Source organism: Anabrus simplex, chromosome 1 (assembly GCF_040414725.1).
Source record: "Anabrus simplex isolate iqAnaSimp1 chromosome 1, ASM4041472v1, whole genome shotgun sequence".
Taxonomy (NCBI): Eukaryota; Metazoa; Arthropoda; class Insecta; order Orthoptera; family Tettigoniidae; genus Anabrus; species Anabrus simplex.
The window spans coordinates 188,321,628-188,335,544 of record NC_090265.1 but is presented as its reverse complement, the minus strand read 5'-3'; the positions used below and the strand labels follow the sequence as shown (position 1 = coordinate 188,335,544).

Here is a 13,917-nt window from a genome sequence, read left to right as displayed (position 1 = left end):
AATTAGTCAAGTTTCGTCCCTCTTTATGGGACACCTTCAGCCTGTTCCAAATTTAATTTAATTAATTAACCCTCACTTTTACCAGCAAGTATGAACACTCTTCTGGGATCCTGAAGTACCAATAAAATCAAAGCTGGCGATGAGCAATCAGTACAGTACTTCATACCAATCTTAACCTTGGTATAGAAACCTGCACCCTCACTGAGGACTCGTCAAAGTTGCAGGCATTTGAGATGAAGTTCCTGAGGTCCACAATTCAAAAAACAAAACTGGACAAGTTGAGGAATAACATGGTTAGATAGGAAGCTGGGATTGAGACATCATTATTAGATCGGGTCAGCAAGTCCAGATTGACGTGGTTTGGGCATGTAATGAGGATAGAGCCAACAAGACAGCTTATGTTTACTTCGAGAGACGAGTGGCAGGAAAATGGATGGTGGGAAGACCAAGAGCCCACTGGATGGATATCGTAAAGATGAACATTGCAGATCGGGGAAGGACACTGGAGGATGTCATTAACAACAGAACATGTGTGAATAAGACAGAGTGGAAGAGGCTCGCCAACAGAACCTGGGAAACTGGAACTGTAAAATGATGAAGATGTTGAATAAATTAATAATTGAATTTAATAATAATTTAATAGGAAGTTGTCTTTCACCACTCTTCTTCATAATCATAATGGACGAAGTTTTAAAAGCAGTTAAAAGAAAGGAGCCAACAATTAATGCCCTGGCTTTTGCTGATGATACAATGGTATGAGGTGAGACAGAAGTGGAAATACAAGCTAGACTAGATTTCTGGCATGAAGCTTTTACAATCTTAGGTCTTAAAATCAGCAACACCAAGACAGTTGACTTTGTGATGAGTAGAAACTCTCCAACTGTTCATCTAAGAATTGGAGATGAGGAGATGGATATTATAGACAACTTCCAGTACTTAGGTAGTGTTCTCTCCTCAGACAATACCATACATCAAGAGGTTAGCAACAGAATACAGAAAGCTTCCACATTCTATCATGCTGTACGTCAAACACTTTGGGATGAAACATTTCCGTTAATTTCCAAGACCATCTTGTACAGAATGTATCTGGTGCCTATGGTATGTATGGTCTGGTAGCAGCAACACTTACTGGATCAACAAAGCGTCGCCTTCAGGCAACAGAAATGAAGTTCATCCGTTCTTGTATACAAAAAACTAAAATGGATAAAATAAGGAATGTAGATATCCCACAACAGCTTGGATAAGCAAGAAGCTTGCTGGAGAGCCTCGAAGTGAGGAGGTTGCAATGATATGGTCACATGAAAAGAACAGATTCCCATAGGACGCTTCAAACATACTTTGACCGCAGTGTTCCTGGAAAGAGACCAAGAGGAAGACCTCGTGATGTTTGGGAGAAGCAGATTTTCAAGGACCTTGAAATCAGAGATGAAAACTGGCATTGCATATATGAAAAACATCTGTGGATGGACCGGACAAACTGGAGGAGGCTCGTAACAACTGCTTTTGGCTTACTGGAGCGAAGAAATGATGATGATGATGATGATGATGTTGATGAAGAATAAATTATATCTAACAAGATATTGACAAGCATAAAATATAAAGTGATAACATTTTTAAAAGTTCTTAAAACATTTGTGTGCCACTATGTTAGTTGTTCTTTTTTTTTTTTTTTTTTTTGTAATATCTGTTACCATATGGTTTCTCTTTCAGGAAGTTTATAAATGTATTTACTCAAAGTTAGTTTTGGCAAATTGAAGAGGCTAACCGTTATAAAATATATCACTATGCTGTCTTCTTTTTCTTTGCCTTGATATTTTTTCTTGTATTATTTTATTGCCTTAAATTAGTGATTTGTGGTTAAAATTTTTCAATAAGCTGCCTGGTTGTGTTTTTTATATTGACAATAAAAGGCGTTTTAACCTCGCTGGAGAAACTCCTCTTGACTGGAGTTGGAATGCAATATGGACGTATGCTCTGGAGCCTGCCAATGTGGCTTCTTGTTAATTTTGATATTGGGAGTCTAAAAAAAAAATTGTTTCAGTGTGAAAAAACTGTGTTGTTACTATCAATCAATGGCGTGTGGCCTCCGGAGAGGCATGATGCAGGTCTTTTGATTTGACTCCCGCAGGCGACCTGCACCTACACCCAGTCCCCGTGCAAGGGGAATTAACCAATTATGGTTAAAATTCCTGACCCTGCTGGGAATCCAATCTGGGACCCTGTGACCAAAGGCCAGCACGCTAACAATTTAACCATGGAGCCGGACTATTGTTACTATGTGAGGATGCTAGAGAATGTTAAATGCCCGCTTCCCCGCTGGGTCCCTTTAGAACATGTTCTCGCCTTGTATTGCTGGTGACTGACTGACTGCGACGAGCAGCTGATCAGTTGAAGGCACATAAGGGGGTACAGAGGGAGTGGGATGGAAATTACACTGGTACGGGGAACATATGACTGATGGGAAACCCCTGCCTTCAGCATCTTTTTTATATATATCTTTTATAAACTATTTTTAACATTTCTCCTTGTACTGTGATACAAATATTCTGGACTTACTTTGCATATCCCCAGTACTTCATTCTAAAACTACTTTCTTCCACTCTTGTTCTTCACATACTGGTCGCTATCTTAGTCAATCACCTGACTCTATTATTACAATGGGGTCACCACTCCCAAAGTGATTCATGAATGACTGATAAATGCTATGAAATGATAATGGAGAGTGTTGCTGGAAAACCGCAGTACCCAGAGAAAACCTGTCCCGTCTCCGCTTTGTCTACCACAAATCTCACATGGAGTGACCGGGATTTGAACCACGGTATCCAGCGGTGAGAGGCCGATGCGCTGCTGACGTCAATTCTACTTCTTGTAATTTCCAAAACAAATTCACATTCGTATAAATACGCGTCACCAGTCTAACCTGGCAAGTTGAACGAGAGCCCGTTCCAAGCTGGATGTGGAAGCACATTATCTTGGACAGAGCTGATTCTTTGCTCCATGTACTGCAACTGTTTTCCAGGTGAGACATCATCATCATCATCATCATCATCTACTAAAGGCAAAACCTTGTTGCTGTAGCCACATATGACGATTTTCTGCTAGCCTCTTCATGTTGCTGTATGAACTACAAGCCAGTTCACCGAGAGAGTTCTTGATGTATGACATACTCGGTTGTCCCCCTGGGTCTCTTTCCCAGTACTTTACCTTCAATGATTATTTGGAGAAGAGAGTCATGTCTCAGTACGTGTCCAAGGAACTTTGTTTTCCCCTTCTTTATCGTATTTAATAAACATCAATACTCCTTTACGTTCTTTAAAACAAAGTCTTTTTTCTATTTTAATCTGTCCAAGTTGTTTTTGTAATTCTTCTTCAAAACCAAATTTCAGCACACTCACGTTCTCCAGTTTTGTTTCTCCCTGTTTCCCTAATATCCAGCTTTTGCACCCATACAGAAGCACACTCCAAACAAAGGTCTTGAGAAATGATTTTCTGGTCTCCAAACTGAGATGGTTGTTTAGCAATAAGTATTTCTTATTTTGGAAGGCTTGTTTTGCTACAACAACTGCTGCAACAGTTTCAAGAGGACATCAGAGATAAAATACCAATAACAGACACAGAGAAAGGTGGTGAAGAATGGAATGATTTTAAGGCAAGCCTGGTTGGAAGTTAAGATAAAATATGTGGACAAACAAGCAGAAGAGTTAGAGAGAAAAGAACATCTTGGTGGAATGATAAAGTGAAAGAAGCCATAATGAAAAGGAATAAAGCCAAAAAAGTTCTTGATGTGACTAAGTCTGACAGAAGAATCAACAGCGACTGAATAGACAACAATAAATTGGAAGAGAGGGCAAAAGAATATAGATATAGAAAGTTGGAAGTCAAGAGAATTGTACAAGAAGAAAAAGATAAAAGCTGGAAAGAATTTGCAACTAAACTGGAAGAAGACAGTAAAGGGAATATGAAAATGATATATGGAATAGTAAAAAGTAAAAGATCAGATAAAGAAGCAATTACAGCTCTGGAGACAGCAGATGGGAATATAGTTTGCAATATGAAAGATATCAGGGATACAATGGGACAGTATTTTGACAAGCTCCTAAATGGTCATAATGAAGATCTCTGTTGAGGATGTAGGACAGAAAACTATAGAGGAAGATATTCCAATTACATGGACAGAAGTAGAACAAGATCTCCATAGGATGAGAAGTGGTAAGTCAGCAGGAGCTGATGAAGTTACAGCTGACATGATTAAAGCTGCTGGTCCACCAGGAATACAGTGGCTGTATAGAGTTCTCAGGACAATATGGAAGGATAACAAAATACCTGAAGATTGGGCAAAAAGGGGTGATAGTTCCTATATTTAAGAAAGGGAGTAGAAGGAAAAGTGAAAATTACAGAGGCATTACCCTCTTATCACACTGCCTTAAAATTATGGAGAAGATCATTGAAACCAGAGTAAGGGATATACTAGAGCCTATATTAGAAGAGGAACAACAAGGCTTTAGGGCTGGAAGAAGCACAACACATCAGATTTTTGCTTTGAGGATGTTGGCAGAGAAACACTGGGAAAGAGGAAAAGACCTAATTATTGTGTTTATGGACCTTGAAAAGGCATATGATAATGTTCCTAGATCAACTACAGTACAATCTTGATAATCCAACATATATGGGACCAGGCAACCGCCGGATTATTGAAAAATTCCGGATTACCGGGAGCAATAAAACAATTTTACAGATACATACAGTACATTTCTATTTCTGGAAAAAATAATACTTACACAGGTTTCGCCTATGAAAAATAATCATTGAGTGTTTTTTGTTTCTTTGTAACCGTTTAAGTACCAGGACATCATCACTTGCGATGCCATTTTCTTCTCCCCATTGAGTGCAGACATTGAGAGCATTCAATGCGTCGCTGTTGATCACAGTTCGCTGCGTCAAAACCTCCAAGTCATCATTAGATTCATCATCCGGGGATCGAATTTGGCTGAGGATTTCTTTGTCAGACAGGGATTGAAAATTTTCCTCGCTTGTCCCTTGAAGCCAATCAGTGATATCCTCAATACTCAGGCTAACATCCACTTCACATTTTTAGAAAACTCTTGCAAAAATTGGGAAGTCAATTGTAAAGAAGAGTTATCATCTTCAGAAAAGTCAACCAGGTTTTCAGAATTGAAAGCAGGGTGCGCTGGCCTAACCTTTTTCTACGAACACTGGATAGTGTCACTCTTAACTTTGTTCCTGCTGTGAGCTAGATTGAAAACGACGTCTCTAATGTTTGTTTTTTTTTTTTTTTTTTTTTTTTTTTTTTTTTTTTTTTTTTTTTTTTTTTTTTTTTTTTTTTTCAAAAAATATATTACTCCATCAGTTTGTTTTATTATATCAGAAAGGAGCAATTTTTGGTAATTAACTTTTATTTGCTGGATTACATTTTGGTCCATGGGCTGCAACAGTGGTGTCGTGTTTGGCGGCTGTAAAGGACTTGAATTTGCCTGTTTTCGGCATGTAGATCCTCTTCTTTAGGGTGTCCAGGAGCATTATCCAGAAGTAGCAAAGCTTTAGGAGGTAAATTGTGGTCTTCTGAAAATCTTTTTACAGCCGGTATAAAATCTTGCTTGAACCATTCGCTAAAAACATCTTGGGTAACCCATCCTTTGGTTTGGTTTTTATAGGTGACTGGTAAGTGAGAGACGTTTTGAAATGCCCTCAGATGCTTGACTTTTCCTACAACCAGTAACGGAAGTTTGTGTGTGCCAGTGGAATTTGCACAAGGCATGAATGTCAATCTGTCTTTTGACATTTTTCTTCCTGGGGCACTTTCTTCAGAAGAGTGTACGAAGGTCTTATGTGGTAACATCCTCCAGAATCATTTTTCTACTAGCAATGGAAATAAGTTTTCATCATACATATAGTTACAATTAAGTTAGGATAGGTGACGCTGTTTCAATAAGAAAACTGAAGATTGCCACAAAATGCCATCAATCATCTTCGGTACAGTATAGTTTTTTCACTATGTGCATTTGTGAGCATTCTCGTCGACATTCGAAGGTGATGGAGTTGATTAGTATTACCCATCGACTGCTGTACTCTATAAAAAATATGAAATGAAAGAGGATAACATGTTTTCGTAATAAATGCATAAATAATGTGGCCAAAAGTAGTTGTTAAATCCTTAAAAATAAAGGCTGAAGTAAATGATCTCTTAATTTTAATGTTATACACTGAAATCACTGATTTCAGAGGATAGTTTATATTTTCTCGTGTCTAATTAAATTTTGGAAAGGCTATTCCCATGTAAATATTTAGTGAGGAGGTTATCTATTGGCTGTACGTCACACCGACACACATAGGTCTTATGGCGACGATGGGGCAGGAAAGGGCTAGGACTGGGAAGGATGCGGCCATGGCCTTAATTAAGGTACAGCCCCAGCATTTGCCTGGCGTGAAAATGGGAAACCACCGGAAACCATCTTCAGGGCTGCCGACAGTGGGGTTTGAACCCACTATCTCCCGAATACTGGATACTGGCCGCACTTAAGCGACTGCAGCTATCGAGCTCGGTGGGGAGGTTATCATTTCTCTACATGCGTTTGAAATGTTTTTATGATACATATACGGTTACGTTAGCTGATGCCGTTTGAAGAAGAAAACTGAAATGTTTGCCACAGAAGCCTCTGGAGTGATAACGTATTTCTCCTAACCCAAGATGATGTTTATTTCACAGAATCTCATGTGAAAAATCAAGGGTCGTCTTGCATTCGCGGCCTAACAGTAACGAATACCACTGGCAACTACCGCGGTAACCATGCTGCTTCTTTTCACCCCCTCCCGTGCACGCACACAAAACTTGCTGACAATCAATGACCACCTCTTTATTATACATCACTAGCCACGGCAACCGGTTTTACAGTGCCTCTGTGTAACGTCACTGGATCTCAGGAAATATTGAAGAGAGAATGACGTTCTATTAGATTCTACAAAAAAGTTTCTCAAATCTGCAGAATGGCATCAAAAGATGCAAGCCCTCGAATTTTTAGAAAGGCCGCGGCTCAGTGGCAGAGTTAATATGCGTCTACTGTACATGACGCTTAGTAAAATTAAGTTTTATAGACAGCAGAGATATTTTCGTGATGGATCGTCGTATTGTAAAAAGATACGTGGAACGGGTATTGCCGGAGAAATTATTGTGCAGCTGCAAGAAAATATGGAGTAGGCCTAACTAAAACCAATATTCGGCGTTAGTGTGAAGACAAAGATAGCTAAAAAAATGCATACTATACAAAAAGTGCATTCAGTGACCTGTAACAAGTATGCTTTAAAGAAGTCAAAGATGGAATTGTGAGGTATGTGCTCAAAAAACGCATGGGCAGAATGGCCATACCATAGCACAGTAAACTCGCTTAATGACGTTCAATGCCTGTGATTAAGCCTATATGTAGTATCAGATTTCGTAAAATAACAAACAAGTAAGCCGTAGTGTGGGTATCATCTGCAAAAACATAAGTTTTGAACAAACTGATTGCCACTTCATACCAATTTCAATGGGTTTTCCTGACTTTTACAAAAAATCGGACATAACAACAGTAAATTTTTCGCTGTTATGAATTCTCACTATCCACTGAAGTTGGCCGAACCCGGCAAGCGAGACGTGCATGTAACGACCAGTTTTAGCTGACACTGATTTAAAATAACAGGTTTTTTTTTTTGCTAGTTGCTTTACGTCGCACCGAGACAGATAGGTCTTATGGCGATGAAAGTAACAGTTTTATGGACAGCAAGAATATTTTCCTAATGGATCATCGTATTGTAGAGACGTGTGAAATAGATATTGCCAGCAAATTTTCAGCGGGTTCTTTCGATAATATGATGCCCATTTTAATTTCATGGTTATTAAACTCACGAAAATAAAGAATAATTATGCAGCTGCAAAAGAATACAGCATAACTAAAGCCAGTGTTTGGCGTTGGTGTGAAGACATATATAGTCAAAAAATGCGTACTGTACAAGAAAGGCATTCATATGATATTACAAAGTACTTTTTAAGCCTGATTAAAATTTTTTGAAGGAAAAAGTGGGGATCATATTGCATTCAGGGTCGCCTGGGATGAAATGAAACATACACTTTCATGTAGTATCGGATTTTGAAAAATAACAAACAGGTAAGCCATAGTGTGAGCATCATCCACAAAAACTTAAGTTTTGAACAAACTGATTGCCGTTTCATACCGATTTCAATGTGTATAGTGGTTTTCCCAAATTTTACAAAAAATTAGACATAATGACAGTCTGCTAGAGCAAGTAAATTTTTTGCTGTTAGGAATTCTCACTATAGTGGACTTCTACTGTAATTTCAAAGATATTGGAAATTTATCAGAACTGTTTTATTTTTGCATTTAAACTCTTTGGATTACAGTCTCTAATATGTTTGCTTCAAAAGAATAACAGAGTTGCGTTCTGCTGATTGTATGGTCTGTGATCGATGTACTACTGAAAATGTTTTATTGCGCCGTTCTGATGAATTTATATAAAAACAAGATCACGTAGGTATGATAAAATGAAAATGATAACATAAAACCAATAAAATTCTGGTGGCTATACAATCCACTGTAACAGTCCCATGCCGATGACCTAGATGTTCGACCCCTATAAACAAGCATCATCATCATCATCATCATCATCATCATCATCATCATCATCAAAGTGTTAGAGTAGAAACATTTACTAGGACTATGCATAACTAAGGTTAGCACACCAATTCACAGAAAAATACCAACAACACTCAAAATATTTTTTATTATGTAATATTCCATAAAATTCTTTGCATCAATTTGGTACTAAATTCGAACTTGAAACAGGTTAAAATTTACAAAAGGCTATCTTAAGAATATTTTACTTTCAATTTGTAAAGATATTAGAGTTCATTATTGTTAAAATATGTAAAGGCAAAGGAGCTGCTCTTTATTTAGAAACAGAAAACTACATCCTAAAAATCAATACACAGTAAAAAGTACATACTTCATGCTACGTCCTGGTGGAAGAGATAGCATGGCTGCACTGCTGAGTGGACTGAGGCTGCTGGATATATACTGTAGGCCCGGAAATGGTACCAAGTTAGTAGCAACCTCATTCATATCTACATTCAAAGTTCCGGGAAAGCGTGAGCCACTGGAATAAGGAAGAGATATACAGTGAAAATTGCACCATTGTACTGTTATATGTTCAAAGACAAGCCCCAAAAACTCAATGCAGTATTAAAGAGGTATATAGAACAAGCCACTAAATGGAGTAGTCAGTTCCTTCTCGGCACGTTATATAGTATGCCCATGTCTAACCCTTAGTCCCATATCCTGATACGGGGTTGAGAATGAGGCAAGATGAAACGATATGGCATGCTTTTACGGTTCAGTACTCTTCCAAGCCAACCTCAGTTGAGGAGCTAATGAAGAGGTAATGAATTATGGTGAATAAAATTTGGTAAAGAGGTGGAAGGAATCGCCTGTGTCCTATGAATAGTAACTGTCCAGGCACTTGCATGGAAGTGGAAATGGGAATCCACAGAAAACCATTCTCAGGACAGCCGACGGCAGAGTTCAAACCCACTCATCTCTGGAATGCAGAGCTTGGCTTCATAGCTACAGAGTGTTAGCATGCACGGCCAGCCCATTATAATCCTGGATGAAAATGAGACCATTAAACTGTAGCTTATCTTATTTTAAAATTTTTTTTTCAATTTCCTTCATGTTGCACCGATAGATAGATCTTATGGTGACAATGGGATAGATAAAGGCTGGGAGTGGGAAGGAAGTGACCGTGGCCTTAATTAAGATACAGCCCCAGCATGGCCTGATTTAAAAATGGGAAACCATCTTCATGGCTGCCAACAGTGGGGATCCAACCACCCATCTCATGAATGCAAGCTGACAGCTATATACCAATCGCAAGGCTGAGTTGGAAATAAGCAAGGATTAGGAAAGCAACCATAATTAAGGTAAAACCATGGCATTTGCCTAGTATGAAAATGGGAAAACACAGGAAACTACCTTCAAGGCTGCCAATGATGAGATTCAAACCCACCACATAAATAAAAACATACAACTACAGGACCCATAGCATGCAGTCAACTTTCTCAGTGCTTTCCTTCCGAGAACTAGGCCAATAGGAAAATAAGGATAAAACAAAATTACATGCTATGGGATTATTCTCTTTATCTGTCAATAATAATGTTATTGCTTTTGCGTCCCACTAACTACTTATATGGTTTTTGGAGACGCAGAGGTGCTGGGATTTTGTCCTGCAGAAGTTCCTTTTACGTGCCAGTAAATCTACCGACACAAGGCTGGCGTATTTGAGCACCTTCAATTACCACCGGACTGACCCAGGATTGAACCTGCCAACTTGAGCTCAGAAAGCCAGCACAGAGATTATTTTAATTTTATGTTAAAAAGAACAGAGTATGCTATTAATTATATGTTCGCAAGAACAGAGTGTACGTTAAATATAAGCCATAATCAATGTGAAATTCCAGAACGTACTGGACACACTATAAAATAGAGTATGAAAACACATAAGAATAAACTAAAAACAGTGTAAGATGTAAAAAAAAGTGTATAATGGTTAAGCACAAATTCTGAAAACAGATACCGAAACAACCACCACCACTACTTTTTAACTAGGTCAATCCACTGTAATCCAGTTCTTTCTGAGCTTATATTTCCATTTCTTCACATTTTCATGATTAGTTTTGCCATTTCATTTTCATCATCCACCCAAATATGTCTAAGCCAATACAGTCTATTTTTCTCTCATTTTTTTATGTCGCACCCACACAGATAGGTCTTATGGTGACGATGATACATGAAATGGCTAAGAGTGGGAAGGAAGCAATCCTGGCCTTAATTAAGGTACAGCCCCAGCATTTCTTTATTATGTAAATGGGAAATCACAAAGTTTTCTTCAGGGTTGCCGACAGTAGTTCGAACGTACTATCTCCCGAATGCAAGGTGATAACTACGTGAATTTTCTCCCTCTCACACAAATTTTTTGTCTTCAATTCTTTACATCTTTATTTTACTCTCCCAGTCTTCTATATCATACTTCTCAGAAATTTAACTTATAATGCCAGTATCTTTGTCTTGGCCATGTCTCAGATGCAAATATCATAACAGATGTGAAAATGCAAAGTACATTATTTCTCTAACCTTCCTTTTTATGTATCTGTTCCATAATTCTTTCTATCTCCTTCTTGTTGATTAGCATTTGTGTTATCTAGTGGCAGTGTATGCTGTCTCCATTTGATTCAGATGATAGCCATGTTGGCCTGTAAGTTTATGTTCATCACGTCGATCTGTAATGTTATCAGCCTATCACTGCTTTGGTTCATTCTTGTGTCTCATTCCAATTATTTCCTGTGTGTAGCTGGTGTTTGGAATTGTATCCAATTTCTGCTTGCTGCAAAGTCCAAATAATCATAACCAGCTTTCATAATTTTCTCTCTGATTAGTGCAGTTATTATTTATTATACAGTAAACTTCAATAAACTTGTGCCAAGTCCAAGGCACCATTTCACAAGGAGGAGGCGGAGGAGTAACATCTTGTTAAAAAACCTTGGTCCACCTGGCCCAGGCGGTAGTACCTTGCATAGGCCCCTTGCCAGGGTATGGTGAAGACCTCAACGGCTGACTTAACGGAGAAGATGAACTTCAGTACTGTGAGCGAGACAGAAGATTTTAGAAATGCCCAATGACTAAGCTGGTGAGGAGGAACTACTACCATTGTTCTGGCTCCCAATGGTTGTATAGATGGAAGAGGCTAATGCCAGATGGACTGGCTATAAAGTTGCAACTCTTTAAAATGCTCAAGTCTGCAGTAGTCCCTTGCAGTTTTGCTGCCTGATCCTGCATGTCTCATGCTACATGTGCCACAGTGTAAGGCACCGAAATCATAGTGTGTGGGTCAGTTTCTGGCAAACTCTGATCCACCTTCAGCAAAATCACGTCCATGGAATTCGCACCTACCATTCCTTTTAAAAGTCCCATAGCAACGGGATAAGAATTATGGAAGCAGGTTGTGGGTGCAACTGGGAACTTCTAGTCTGAAACTGCACGTTGATGGTAGATGAGTGACAGTCAACTTCCTGAGACCCTGCATCTACCCAGGAATCTGGTCTTACATCTGTGTCAGGCCATGCCTCATGGGTATAACATACTCCTTAAGAGCAATAATTAATTAGCTCACATCTCGATAATTCCCATATGGAAAGTAAGGAATGTTTGAAATTTTTCAACGTTTCGGAAATCAATATTTGAAAAAACATAAATGCCCGGAATGGTCTGTACAATACTAAAAAAGTTCGGCAAGAATTAAGAGATTGTGAATTCTCCTCTTGGTATTCACTAACTCAAAGAGGGCTTGGAATAGAACTATACAAAGAGTATACACCAGAAAATTCTTCAGTCAGAAATCAAATCAGCCAGTCTAATAACAAGTGGCGAGAGGCGATAAAAATAACGACAAACGTTTCTACAGTGCGCTCTGCGCCCAGCAGATTCCTGGACAACAACCTCTGTCGGTGCTGCTGTGGAGAGGAAACTGTTGCTCATGTCCTAGGATCTAGCAAACACAGAGAGCTTCTGCAAAACACTCAATACCATCAAATTAACTAGTGAAAATTTAAATTTATGATTCCACCTTTACAATACAGCAATTGTCTTTATTGAAAAGACTACATTAGACTATATTCATGCTACATGTTTCGTCCTCTTATGAGACATCCTCAGTCACACATACAAACATTGAAAATAAGGTGAGGACACGTTAAAATAAGTAAATGTCAATCTTGAATTATAAAATTGTGCAGCATGAACATAATATGAAGCATGAAGTCCAGTTAAAACACAGATTAAAATGTTGTTATAAACATAGAACTGCCCAATTATAAAACAACATGAGTGGCTATACGAATAAAATTATATGCATATTGTACATAAAATGGTGACCATTATGTTCCTGCTGCACCATTTTATGATTCAAGATTGACAAGATGCCAACATGCCATGTCACAACATCTAACTTTTTATTTATTTATTTTAACGTGTCCTCACTTTATTTCAATGTTTGTATGTGTGACTGAGGATGTTCCATAAGAGGACAAAACATGTATCATGAATATAGTCTAATGTAGTCTTTTCAATAAAGACAATTATAGTATTGTAAAGGTGTAATTATAAATTTAAATTTTCACAAGTTGATACTTTGACAATACAGGCTCTAATATGAAATTTATTACGTGCAACCATCAAAGTCCTCCTCTGCGAACCATGTGACCTTGCCACGGTGGGGAGGCTTGCATGTCCCAATGATGCAGATAGCCGAGCCACAGGTGCAACCACATCGGATGGGTATCTGTTGAGAGACCAGACTAACGAATGGTTCATCGAAAGGGGGGTAGCAGCCTTTCGGTAGTTGCAAGGGTGGCAGTCTAAATGATTGACTGATACGGCCTTGTAATAATACTCAACCTGGCTTAGCTGTATTGATACTGCTACACAGCTTAAAGCAACGGGAAACTACAGCCGTAACTACCTCCCGAGGATATGCAGCTCTCTCTGTATGAATGATGTACTGATGATGGCTTCCTCCCGGGTAAAATATTCCGAAGGTAAATTAATCTCCCATTCGGATCTCCGGGTGGGGACTACATGAGAGGGGGCGATCATCAGGAAGATGGATACTGACATTCTGCGAGTCGGACCGCGGAATGTTAGAAGTTTGAATCGTTGTGGTAGGTTAGAGAATCTGAAAAGGGAGATGGATAGGCTACAGTTAGATGTAGTTGGTATAAGTGAAGTACGTTGGCAGGAAGAACAAGATTTTTGGTCAGGCGACTACCGAATAATCAACACAAAATCAAACAGGGGA

At 38.7% G+C, this 13,917-nt stretch overlaps 1 protein-coding gene across 2 annotated transcripts in view; it reads right to left on the bottom strand.

Moving 5' to 3' along the window:
• Nucleotides 1–13,917, bottom strand: part of LOC136863836 (tubulin epsilon chain) — a 168,447-nt gene that overhangs the window by 56,117 nt on the left and 98,413 nt on the right. For both annotated transcript variants that reach the window (XM_067140174.2, XM_067140180.2), the window contains one exon: nucleotides 9,016–9,165. In XM_067140174.2, coding sequence (XP_066996275.2) covers nucleotides 9,016–9,165 — 150 coding nt within the window. The remainder of the gene's footprint in view (nucleotides 1–9,015; nucleotides 9,166–13,917) is intronic.